We start from the raw sequence: 14,217 nt of genomic DNA on the forward strand, positions 1-14,217 counted from the left end.
GTACAGTAACTAGACACGATCGTATATGTCTAGGCACAGTCGTGCCTATCTATTGATCAGAACAAAACATGATTTGCTCGATCCAAAATTTGTTTAACCCTTCAGTTTAAACTAATATGATTCAGTCCTGTTTTGTAGAAAATGGCAGGATGACAAGTCTATAACTTAACTATAATTTTTCTCAGGTGGATTCGAAAGTCGAAAACAATACTCAATGTGATTTTGACATTCTCCACTCATTTCTATTATTAGTGTTTATTTTATGGTTTTACATTTATTATACTAAACAAAACAAACAAAAGATGATTAATTAACTAGTCATCTAGTTAGTAATTTAAAAGTTGAGTAGTAAAAACCGATAAAATTAGTTCATGAATATATATAAATGAGTACGGGAATGTAACAGTAGTAATCAAATACATGGATAACAAAATAAGTCCTATATTTAAATAATGATATCCTAAATAACAAGTTAAATAATTAAGGTAGCAATTGTACAACAAATCTAATTTAAAATGTAATGGTTATGTAGGCTTTGGTGATAGTTAAGGACGTCGTTGAGTTTTGTGCTATTACCGTATAAGCTAAGGTACGGATTTTGTGGTCTTTTTCTTGTAGCGTTTAATACTTCATTTCATTTCTTTTGAATTTACATCGAGATAGTTGGTAAACAGGCAACAAGTTGCTCCGCTACCCCTTTTTGAATAGCAAAACTAAGCCTTTTAAAAACTACGTCCATAGATCTCGGGGTCATAACATTACTATGCATGACCCTTTGAACTCGACTAAGTAGGTCCACAGCCTCTGGCGCCAGAAAACCAAAAGTATCAAAAGCAAATGGGATAAACACGTGTTGGTTGTCAAGGCACGCTTTCTCATGTTTGGTCACTTTACCCGAAGCAGCCTTTAAAGCAGCCTGGCCCACCGTGAAAGCACTACCCCCTAAGCCCACAAGCGGGGAAACCCCTGTTAGATCCACACAGGCATGTTTTCCTCCTACCCATCCAAAGACCAGAATGTCAGTTGGTCGAAGGGTAGATCTCCCTTCCAAAGGGTCTGTTAAGAAATTAACGGGTGCCTCTTTCTTAGCAGAAATACCAGCGCACCTGAATATGTCAAAAAGGACATCCCTAACCAAATCATGTCGGTATTTGAACCCCGGGAGCTCTCTACAATGAACTGCATGCTCCCCAAAGGATTCCAAACACGCCTTATGACAAACAGGGCATACCTCATCAACTGGGAATAAAGGAATCATGAGGCGATACTTAAGGATAGTACGATACTCCACCGGCGACATATGCTGGCCTAACCCATCTATAGGTATAGCGTTTTATATTGTTATTGTACTCGTAGTGTCTAGGCTATCGAACCGTTGTCATTGTTTTCTAGTAGTATGCTTCTTGCCATCGATTTGCATGCGATAGATAAATTCTGTAGATTCATTATCGCATGTTCCTATTGATCATTGATTTTTGCCATAGAAATGCATTATTGTACTAGTTGTCTTTATTTTAATTGTACCGTTTTATTGACCTCAATACCCGAGCACATCCACCTATGGGGACATAGGGCGTCATCATCGGCACCGATGACGTGCACCATCCGTGACGGTGTGATTAGTTCACTGCGTCTCTATATTAGTATTTATTGTTTATGGATTATTGAGAGGCGTATGGATCGATCCTATGATATTATTGTTACTTATTGGTATTGGGATAGGTGTGTGTGTGTCCACATCCCCTCTACATATTGGTACATTGGAACTGCAGCTAATGTACACATTGCTTATTGTTTATTGTCATTGGCTCACATGGGTATTTCCACCTAGATTCTTATCGTATTGATTGACTATTTATTATTGTTAACTGTATTGTTACATTGTTGTTGTCGTAGTATCGTTTCACCATTGATCATTCTCATTGAATTACCGTTATTGCTATTGTTTTTCCGTTACTGGGCAATTTTTGGCTCAACCGTGTTTCTTTTGTTGCTTTATCTTGTTCTTAAACAGGTACTCAGGGGAACATGGGGAAAAGTGCGAAGAGAGAAAACTAAATGGCTAGAGTTGGAAATAAGGTGTTTAAATAAATTGCTGCTTAAACTTTAGACATTTTTTTTTCATTAAAACCGTTGTGTGGTTTTAGATTTTTTTTAAAACCTTTGGAGTTAAATTTTTATTTAAGTTAAGTTTTAAAATGTCTCTGATTACTGTATTGGGTGACGCGTCAGCCCTATTCGGGCCAGGGTGTTACAGTGTCTTTTGGTTCGATACTTGGTTCTTACATAAACTTTACTACAAACAATATGTACACTTGCCTATTGTGTGTGTTTAGTCTAAGTAATAATAATAATTTCTTATAAATTTAAAATACGATAACCGTGTTCCAAAGTTACTAAGACTAGCCACTGCTAAATAACATGCATCAACCACATTTAAAAGATGTGTTTTTCGTCACATAAATAAAAAATATACCATGACAGCTAGTAACATTTGGCCACATGTTCCTAATTAAGTGTGATCATAAACAACTAGTCGTATGTTTATTGAATTTCCATCATTGTTGATAACTTTTAGCCACAATAAAAAATATTGACCGTGACCATAACTAATTATAGTTATTATTATTATTATTTTTCTTCTAGTAAGTGGCTAATAAACAATGTTCTTTGTTCACACAAATTTGTAAGTGGTTATATGTATTATCTTTTATCTACAACATTAAAAACCTATTGTAGCACTCAGTAACATTTGACTACACTTTTCTACTATGGCTAGTAATTATCATATTCTTTGTTGATTGGAAATGATGCTTCGGATGGTTGCCAACCAGAGGTGTTTTTCATTTCTGAGTACGTGTATATAACAACTTTTTAAAAAGTGGGGGCTCAAATGAAAAAATATATTATTTTATAAGAAAAAGGGTATTTTAGTGTCGACTAAGTTAAAATGAGAAAATTACCCCTTACGTAAGCGACACATGGAAGAAATTAACATAAAAGTTAATCTTCGACACTTGTAGAAACCCATAGTGTTAAAAGTTGAAACGTTAGATGTAACACTCTAAATAAATTGCCCAATATTTAAACCGACTAGATAAGAAAGATCATAGTCATTTAAAACATTTAATACATAAGTGTTTGAAAACTACCACTAAACTTAAAGGACACATAAGTAATTATTTCATTACAAAAGTTTTCACAAATGAACTCCTAAAACAAAAGTGAAGATCATCTTCTTGAGAGTGTTCGGTTCATAAGTCTTGAGTTGATCACCATCCGCTTGATTGACTTACTTGAAAGCTGGAAATTTAACAAAATATCAAGGTTAGAATCCCTCAAATTTCATATAATTAAGTGCACGTTTAAATCGGATTCAAAATATGAAATTATACAAAACTTGACATTCTTAGCTGCACTCCACCGTAAATTACGGTGGTCACCGTAATTTACGGTGAGAGCTGGACGTTTATGGTTCTACCGTAAATCAGTAGAGAACCACCGTAAAGGTTTACTCTCCACCGTAAATTACGGTGGTGCCGTAATTTACGGTGGTCTCTGCATATCCTTCCTGTTTGCTGTTTTGACCCGTTTATACCAATTCCTGCACTTTAAGGACATCAAAGCACAGCACGGGGTATTCCTTTACAGCAATTATGATCCGTTTAGGATCCTTTGCTTAAGCCCACACACTCCCATTACCGGTTTGCGTGACAAATAATATTCTTCCCATTACCCGACACCCGGGTTTATGGACTACGGGTGAGGTACTTCCGTTACCCGGTTTGTACCCACCACTATCATCTCATTATGGTTTGCCATTATGAGGTCCCTCATTTCAAGCAACCAAACCATCACGACTCTCTATTGTTCATAACTAGTAAACCATTAAAATGAAAACTAGATCATCAACATTATAGTAGCGTTAACCACGTACCTTAGAGCTTTCCCTTTTGGCGAGCGTCCGCACCGGCTTGACTTCCCGACGCCTCGCTCGTGTTGCCTAAAACATACAAGCCAATTTATCATTAGAACCATTCGGCTCATGATTAAGCTTGTTACTTAACCAACACCACATTTGTGTCGATCAATGTCTTTTAGGCATTTTATCAAGCATCTTGTGTGCATAATTTCTTACAATTTGTGACTAAGTTTAACATTCATGATTTAGCCATAGCAAACATCAATTTAAGCAATTTCGCTAAATTTTTACATCAATAATTTCTGAATCTTGTTCATAAAGCTTGAATTACTCTAGGATACATCAAAATCCTGATGTCTCATACTTTTCTACAAAAACCCACATATCACCTCTAATGGTGATCATGAACTTTACAAGAATTAAACCAAATTTCAACAAGAAATCTACTAGGGTTCATTCTTATACACTATTTCAATTAAAACAAACATCATGCATGATCAGATTTGAACCTCATGATTTTATCTAAAATCTAAGGTAGAACCAAATCATGAAATTTTGCATACCTTACGATCCCTTAGTCAAGGTGATCACAAATCTATATTCAGATTTCAATTCGGACTCGATTTGCACCTTCAATTGATGGATTTTATGAACATTAGGGTTTGAAGAGAAATCCCTTTTGTTCCTGCGTTCTGATCGATTAAACACACACTTAGGTGTGTGTTTAGTGTGTTATTTTTTTACTAATAATAATTTAAGTTCCTGAATTGACAATTTTGGTCCCTCAATTATACATGGGCTATAGAACAAGGGTTTTTTTATTAAACTTTGTCATATTATGTTAAGATTTCTACTAACTAGGTTATCTTTCCTAGTCTTTTATCTTAACTTACTACTAGTATTTAGTTTAAAAATGTAACATTAATATTTTCGGGGTGTTACATTAGACAATCAAATAGTTAAATATTTTATTTAGATGAAACATGAAGGAAAAAAGAAGAGTAAATTAGGCTTTGTGTCCTTTATGTATTACACAAATTATGAAACGTAACCTTAAAAAAAAACAATTACACATTATGTCCAAAATCACCATGTTATGTAAAATTTTATGTCCTTTTAACCTAACTGAGTTAATTATCTTAGTTAGGTTAAATCAAGGTAAGGACAATATTGTCTTTTCACATACCATTAAGGACACGAAATGTAATATACTTAGTTAGTTATCATTAAGGACACAAAATGTGATTTACTCTTAAAAGCATTTTTGTCTTTTAGTTAATACTAAAAGTAAAAAACTAAAAGTTTAATTATTTATTAATATATATATAGGGTAGGGATATGGTAAAAAGTGTCTAAAATGTAAGAAGTGTAAGAAGTGTTTTAAGCCATTGGATCTTTGATCTAATGGTTGAGATCAATAGGGTATTAAAGTGTAAATTGTGTTTTAATTAGAAGGACCTTATGTAAAAATTGAAGGGCAATAGTGACTTTTCCAACATTTCAAATATAGTAACCGTTTCAAAACCACCCATCAAACTCCTAAAGATCAGCGAATTATATGTAACCGCCATCAATCTCCAAAAAAAATCAGCGAATTTCTTCATACTTTAAAACATTCCCAGAATTTTAAAACGTAATCGCAGATTCAAGTCATGGTGTTTTATCTGGAGACATTGTTGATGGCGTGGTGTTTTATCTGGAGACATTGTTCATGGCGTAGTGTTTTATAAATACAAAACATTCCCAGATTTTAAAACACCAAGACTAGGATTCAAGTCATGGTGTTTTATCTGGAGACCTTGTTCATAGTGTGGTGTTTTAAAACATCTATGATTCAAGTCATGGTGTTTTATCAGGAGATATTATTCATGGCGTGGTGTTTTATCTGGAGACATTGTTCATAGCGTGGTGTTTTATCTGGAGACATTGTTCATGGTGTGGTGTTTTATCTGGAGACATTGTTCATGGTGTGGTGTTTTATCTGGAGACATTATTCATGCCGTGGTGTTTTATCTGGAGACATTGTTCATGGCGTGGTGTTTTGTCTCCAGATGTTTAAAACACTATGCCATGAACAATGTCACCAGATAAAACACCACGCCATGATTCAAGTCATGGTGTTTTATCTGGAATCCCCAGCAACCTTCTATATAAAACACCATGACCAACATCATAGTCAATTTATCCAGTTGTTTTAAAACACCACGCCATGAATCTGATTATAGATCTATTTATGATAAACTATGAAGAAATTCGTTGATTTTTTGGAGATTGATGACGGTTACCATATAATTCGCTGGTTACCATATAATTCGCTGATATTTGAATTAAATGACAAAAATATACAATTACAAAACTACCCTTTTGAATTAATTAAGAGGATGGACACTTGTCATTCCAGGAATATTTCTTACACTTCTTACAAATTAAGCACTTTGTACAGGATCCTAAACCTATATATATATATATATATATATATATATATATATATATGGAACCAACTGGGGTAGCCCAGATGGCCACCGACACCCACCTCTTCCCAGAGGTATCGGGTTCAAGTCTTGGGAGTGGCATATATCGCCAGGGTAAGAACTCGGCATGGGGAAGTCACCGCGGAGTTAGCTTGGTCGGGTAGCGGCTTCCGGAGTGAGATCACTCCGGCGGTTGGGAGGTCCGTGCACTACCCCCCTATATATATATATATATATATATATATATATATATATATATATATATATATATATATATATATATATATATATATATATATGGGTATGTGTGTGTTTTATATAAACATTTATAACAACTAAGTCGTATTTGATTTATTTTAGTTAATTGTTCTAAATAAATTCCTAAATCTTAAATAATTAATTAAATTAATTATTTTTACTATTAAACCTAATTTATAGGAATTTGAGTCATATTTTATAATATTTTTATAAACCGAATACGAGTGTTTATATGTAAAATAATAATAAATAATTAAACTTCTAGTTTGTTATTTATAACATTAACTAGTTTATATGAATTTGAGTCATATTTTATAAATATGTTTATAAACTGAATACGAGTTAGTTTTTATAAGCATTTAAATAAAGCAATATGTATGTGTATATATATATATATACATATATGAATTAATAAAAAAATAATTAAACTTTACAAATATATAAATTATAAGAATTTGAGCCCTATAAATTATAACTATATATATAACGTTTAATTGTTTTTTATTAATTCATATATGTATGTATGTATGTATATACATATGGTTGTATGTAAACGCTAATAAAAACTAAGTCGTATTCGGTTTATAAAAATATTTATATAATATGACTCAAATTATTATAAATTAGTTAATATTGAAAATAAAAACCTAAAAGTTTAGTTATTATTTCATATATAAACACTTATAAAATCTAAGTCGTATTTGGTTTATAAAAAAATATTTATATTATATGACTCAAATTCCTATGAATAATCAAAAACTTATTTGATTAGGTTTATTAGTTAAAATAATTAATTCAATTAATTATTTTAAATTTAGTAATTTATTTCAAACAAATAACTAAAATAAATCGTATACGACTTAATTTTTTATAAGTGTTTACATAATATATATATATATATATATATATATATAATTAAACTTTTATTTTTTTATTTTTAATATTAACTAAAAGATAAAAATGCATTTAAGAGTACATTAACACTATGTCCTTAATGATAACTAAATGAGTATATTACACTTTGTGTCCTTTATGGTATGTGAAAGGACAATATTGTCCTTACCTTGATTTAACGTAACTAAGATAATTAACCGAGTTAGGTTAAAAGGACATAAAATGTTACATTTCATAATTTTTATAATACATAAAGGACACAAAATGTAATTTACTCAAAAAAGAATTTTTAGTTACACTTGTAGAGTCAGGTACCGATTCAAATAGGTCTTAACGTACAAATATGGCTTAACACGAGAAGTGAATAAGGGAAATTTAAAAGAAAAAATTCTCATCTTGTTAAAAACGTATTTCAGTGTTAGAATCTATAAAAAAAAAAGTTTTTTTTTTATTATTTTTTTTTTACAATAGAGTAATTACATATATGATTTGTCTACCAGAGTAAATTCACGATTCATACACACCAACTCAGGCCGTGGTTAGGGTTTGGTTATCATCCGTTCATATCTCAATTCTCATCGCCTGCTGCTGCTGCTGCTGTGTCAAAATCAATCATATGTCGTGGTAATTTCACATCTTCTTCAATCTTAATTTCTCTCCAATGGTGTTATTTAATTTCATTTACAGAAACATTTCAACCCATGCAAGAAAGCGTTGCTATGGACTCTTATCATCATCATCATCCCCATTTTCAACAACAACAACTTCACATTCTTCAAATCCAAACACTTTCACCACCACATACCTCATTAACTCATGTGGGGTTTCGCCAGAATCTGCACTTTTAGCCTCCAAACGTCTAGATTTATCAAAATCCCCCAAAACAGCAGACTCTGTTCTTACCCTTCTCAAGAACCATGGTTTCACCAAATCGCAAGTTTCTAAAGTGATTCTGAGTTGCCCCAAGATCTTATTATGTGATCTTGAAAACACCCTTTTGCCCAATTTCAAAATCTTGAATTCTTTAGGGTTTTCAAATGCTGAACTTGTTACAATTGTTACTAGTAGACCTAGAAGTATTATGCAAGGAAAGTTTCATGATACAGCCTTGCTTTCTGTTAGTTTTTTAAGAACTGTTTTAGGGTCAGATGATAAGGTTATCAATGCCATTAAGCGGTTTCCGCAAGTGTTGACGTATGATTTACAGGTTTACGGTGCGGAGAATATACAGTTGTTGTTAGAAATAGGGGTTCCCGAGTTGAGAATAAAGTCTATGTTGGCACAACAGCCCAGGACTTTTTTTACGTCGGCTGATAGATTTAAAACAGTTGTTGGAAATGTGACGAAAATGGGGATTGACCCGTCAAAGGCGAGGTTTCTTTGGGCGATACACGCGTTCAGGGCTATGAGCAAATCCACTTGGGATAAAAAGGTTGAGCTTTATATGAAGTGGGGTTGGTCTAAAGATGAGATTTTGTTGGCGTTCGAGAGGAATCCGGGGTGTATGATGGCTTCGATGGATAAAATTACGCGAATCTTGGATTTTCTTGTGAATACGATGGGTTGGGATAAAAGTTACATCATTCAATCGCCGATAATCGTTTGTTATAGCATAGAGAAGAGGATTATTCCGAGGTGTTTGGTTTATAAGTATTTGGCGGAGAAAGGGTTGACCGGAGATATAGAGGATTTTTGCTTTACTCAGAGTCAGTGGTTGACGTATTCGGAAAAGTTATTTCTCAAATGGGTTGTAAAGAAGTATGAAGCGGAAGCCCCTGAACTGTTGAAACTGTATGAGAAGCATATGAATGTGGCAAATGGATTGTAGTTTTGACTCTTGGTATTATATTTCAGTTTTGGCACTTCTAATTTTGATCGAAACTCGCGAAAAGTTTGTGTAATTCACTTTCTTATTGTTTTTATTGCACTGTATGTCTTTCTTGTTCTGCAATTGTCTTTTCGTTTCAAGTGATTCTTAGTTTCGTAGATGTTTGAAGCACTCAAATTGCGATTCTTAGTTTCGTAGATGTTTGAAGCACTCAAATTGCTGCAGTGCAACATTATGGATTAAACGACACCCTTTGGATTATAGTGTTTTGATTTTGTAGGCCTTCAAGCACTGAGGTTGTTCATCCATTGTTATTGTTATAAATGTTTAGTGTGTTAAATTGAATAAAAATTTGTGTTACTTCTGCAATTAGGGGGCGTTTGGTTCGCAGGAATTCAATGGAATTTAAGGGAATTGGAATTTGAATTCTATCTCTTAAGATGTTTAGTTTATAGCATTTGATGGAATTGAAATCCCAATTCCAATCTTTATGTGTTTGGTTGACAATGGAATTGGAATTGAAATTATGCATGAATTCCTTCAAAATTCCTTTAATTAAATGAATTCAAAATCCTTCCTATATCTGAAGGAATTAAAGTAAATTCATTGGAATCTTTGACCGTTTCGACTCATACTGGTTTCGATCCGAACCGTTTCGACCCGTACTGTTTCGACACGAATAGTTTTGACTCTTACCGTTTCGACGCGAACAATTTCGACCTGTAACGTTTCGACGCGAACGGTTTCGAGCCGTACCGTTTCGAATTGAACCGTTTCGACGCGTACTGTTTCAACCCGTAGACGCGAACCGTTTCGACCCGTGCCGTTTTGACTCGAACCGTTTCGACGCGTATCGTTTCGACGCGCACCGTTTCGACCCGTACCGTTTTGACCCAAACCGTTTCGATCCGAACCGTTTTGACGCGAACTGTTTCGACCAGTACCGTTTCGAATCGAACCGCTTTGACCCGAACCATTTCGTCGCGAACTGTTTCAACCTGTACCGTTTCGATCCGAACTGGTGGTTGTGGGTGCCGGAGTGATGGATTCCAATTTATTTGACAACCAAACACAACAAAAATGGAGTTGAGATTCCAATTCCAATAATTTACAATTCCAATTGGAATGTTTAAATTCAAAATCCAATTCCTTCAAATTCTAATTCATATACAAATCCAAATTTCAATTCCAAATCATTCCGCGAACCAAACGCCCCCTTATAATCAATAGCATAGTTTATGAACTAGCTTCTGTGTGTGTGATTTAACTTGTTTTGTAGACCTTTGAGAGTTTGAGTGGTAGGTATATTAATATATGTCCACTCATACAAGTGTAGAATCAATGCCAAGATATGAATAATCATTATGGTCCCAAAATCACTTAAAATCAGTTGCAGAAAGGCATTGATCAATCGCAAGAATCACATAGTAACAATTTGTTTCACATTCATTTAACTTTGTATATACAACCTAGAGGTTCGTTTTAAAAACACGAGCTCTTTGAAACAATGAGTTCCCCATAGCCGCGGTGGAAGGCAAAGACGCAAACATCATGCACGCGAGGTGCTTCAAGGCGATGAGGTCCCATAGCCAAGTCGAGAGGCAAAGGCACATAGTTCTTTGTAATTCAACTTATATCTAGCCGCTTCAAAATATACACTAGACAAAACAATAAATACCGTAAGGCTTGTAGCCTCACATTACCAAACGAGTAGTTAAGGTGTATCTTTCAAAGTGATTGAGGGTTCTAGTCTCATAATAGATATCGGTGTAAATTTAGGAGTAGGTTTAATGGGTTTGTGAGTTAGCCGTTAAAAGTTAAAACAACCAAAAGAAAGATAACAAAACAAAATTACCTTTAATGATATAAGAACCTATCTTCCTTATTTTGATGTACCAACTATACAAGCTCTATGTATGATCATAAAAACATATCCACATTTCTTATCTCCATGTGTGGCCATATAAGTTGTATGTACTAATGTACAAGTATAAAAAACATGATATACCATAAAGTCTATGAGCTATTGGTAAAAACTACACACCTTTCACCTTCATCTCATCTCATCTCCAGGGGCGGATCTACACTTCTTCGGGGGGTTCCCGGGAACCCGTTTGGTTTGTAATTTATAGCGTTAAGCTATATATAAAATTCTGAAGGAACCCCTTAATATTTTGTAGGGGAACCTCATGAATAAATCTTTAGACTGGTGCAGTGGTAATTGTGCGCGCTTTTTAATAAGAGGTCACGAGTTCGAAACCCTTTAAACTCGTTTTCCCCTATCTTTTTTGCGTTTTTTTTTTAAATTTAAAAATAAATTACATCTAGGGTTTCAACTTTAGTTAGGTCTTGCTCCTTTCTTTAACACAACAGAAACTAAAAACACGCTCCACAGGACCACAGCCACCGTCTTCAGCCTTGTGCCCTTGTCTCCACTCTCCCTCCAGCCACCGTCGCAGCCGTGCCACAGCTCTCGCCGGACGCCGGAGTCATTTCAGCCTCCACCTTACTAGACTCGTCGCTTCCCCGCCTCTCTCAGTTTTTTGACCGATTTTGATATCTGGTAACTAAACCCTATATTTTGTAAATATTACATTAGAGTGGAATTGTTTAAATCTTCTAGGTGGTAGCTGCTGTTATAGAATAATGATATGATTGTGAGATTGTGAATTTGTGATTGTTCTTTTTCGGTTTTTACTATACTACTTTGTTATTGTGGATGTGCTGATCGTTTATTTGAATTTATGATTTTGAAAGTAAGAAATACTGTTTTATGCATACGATTTTGTTAATTTCATTGTGCTATTGTTAGTTGCAAATTGTGATTTTTTTGGGGTAAATGAGCTTTATGCTGTAATATCTTTTACATGGTTGTTTGGATATTGGATATTGTTTCAATATTAAAACTCTATTATTTTGATGTAGTTGTTCTCGCAATTTGTGATTTAACATTTAATTTGATGTAACTTTGTAATCTTTTGAAACTTATTTGATATTTAGGTAAATTTGTAATCTTTTGAAACTTGTGTTTGCTAAGTTGAAAGAGTTTTTACAACAACTTTCTATCGAGAATGTAATGCAACGTTTTCAAAAGATGAAACCTCGTACGGAACAACTTGGTATGCTTTTTATTTTGTTCGTAAAGACTATCTTATTTATGTTTCGTGTTTTTAAATTTATCATGACGATGTTTTTTTCATTCTTGTATCATATTTTTATTATGTTATGAACTTTACCCGACCCGAATCGTCGAACCGTTCCGTATTTTTTTTATTTTCGGACACTTAGAAAAGTGAACCCCTTGGAAAAAATTCCTGGATCCGCCACTGCTCATCTCATCTCATCTATGTGATCTCATACCCAAACAGTAATATACTCGTACCGTTTGCGTTCTCTTTTTTCGAAAGAGAAAATGGTATTTGAGAAAGAGGAGAAACACAAAGACAATGAGAGGAAAGAAGCTAGAGAAATAAAGGCGGCTACAAAGCACAAAGGACACACAACCGTCCCAATCCTTATGAGATGCACACCTCATGTAGTAATGTACGTTGCTCGTCTGCCATCGTCTGAAGCGCAACCCCCATCGCATGTGGTCGCCATGTGTGCTCCAGTCTCCAGGCCTAATGTATACAACACAAGCCTGCGAAAATCTCCGTTTGAAAATTTTTTCCCTTGAACACAAAAAACTAGCATGAGCATATGAAAAGTACGACCTCATGGTGATGGGACTACTTCCTAAATCAAGGCCTCGACCACAATGTTAATGAAAACGAAAATGTAAAAAAAGATGTTTAGTGATTTGATCGCTTGCAGAGTTCTAAGGATATTTACAGTAATGAAAAATGAAAAAAAAAACTTTTCTTTTTCTAAAGGAGAAAACAAAGTTCTAAGTATATTTACAATAATAAAAAAATAAAAAATAAAAAAACTTTTCTTTTTCTTAAAGAAAATTAGAAGGTTAAAGATATAATTTTTCTTTTTTGTGTGTTATTGTTTCACAAGTTTTTTTCACTACCCAATAACAAGAAAAAGGAAAATGGATGATGTAGAAGCTAAGTTGCCACATGTTTTTTTTTCTTCTTCATTGGTGTGTCGTGTGTGAAATTAAATCCCAACACAATACTATCACTTTTTTTGTAGGATCATGATTCACAAGGTCAATGGGCTCACGCAATATCCTCAAGTCGTTTTTTAACATTATATAACGCCCCAATTCGCGGTGTTTAACACCCAGAATCTTTAAATAATCAAAGAATAGGGTTAAAAGATGTAATTAAGAGCGTTTCCAATAAAATGACCAAAATATATGAAAATCAAGTCTAAAACAATCGGTTCTTTAAAAACATGGAGAAAAAAAAATAGCAACAAACATTTACATGTAATCACACCATTTTATATTTATTTTTAATTATCAAACTTCTTATCCCCCATTTTAAAAACATAACAAAAACTATAAAAACTATTGTTCAAAATATAAAAATAATAATTCTTTAATTATTTAATGTAACATAATTGCATAAAGTAAAGTACCATAAAACATCAATTTATATTTTTTAGAGTAAATTACGTTTTTGGCCCCTGTGATTATATCACTTTTACTATATTAGCCCAAAATAACAATTTTTAACATACCTGTCCCCATGGTCTCTATAACTAACCATTTTGGCCCCATGGTCTCTATAACTAACCATTTTGGCTCCCATGATATCTAGACTTAGGGGCCAAAATGGTTAGTTATAGAGACCATGGGGGGCAGATATGTTAAAAATTCTTATTTTGGGCTAATATAGTAAAAGTGATATAACCACAGGGGCCAAAAACGTAATTTACTCTATTTTTTATGA

General features: G+C 33.7%; 1 protein-coding gene across 1 annotated transcript; it reads left to right on the plus strand.

Annotated features, from left to right (window-relative positions):
* The first annotated feature begins 8,047 nt into the window (after positions 1-8,047).
* Positions 8,048-9,496, plus strand: LOC110937956. Its single transcript, XM_022180424.2, has one exon. It carries the CDS (start codon positions 8,207-8,209, stop codon positions 9,371-9,373), a length of 1,167 nt encoding a protein of 388 aa, XP_022036116.1. The 5' UTR covers positions 8,048-8,206; the 3' UTR covers positions 9,374-9,496.
* The last annotated feature ends 4,721 nt before the right edge of the window (positions 9,497-14,217 follow it).

This window comes from Helianthus annuus, chromosome 4 (assembly GCF_002127325.2).
Source record: "Helianthus annuus cultivar XRQ/B chromosome 4, HanXRQr2.0-SUNRISE, whole genome shotgun sequence".
In the NCBI taxonomy this organism is placed as follows: domain Eukaryota; kingdom Viridiplantae; phylum Streptophyta; class Magnoliopsida; order Asterales; family Asteraceae; genus Helianthus; species Helianthus annuus.

Coding starts and splice junctions, on each gene's coding strand:
- LOC110937956 (XM_022180424.2), top strand. CDS start 8,207: ATGGTGTTATTTAATTTCATTTACAGAAACATTTCAACCCATGCAAGA.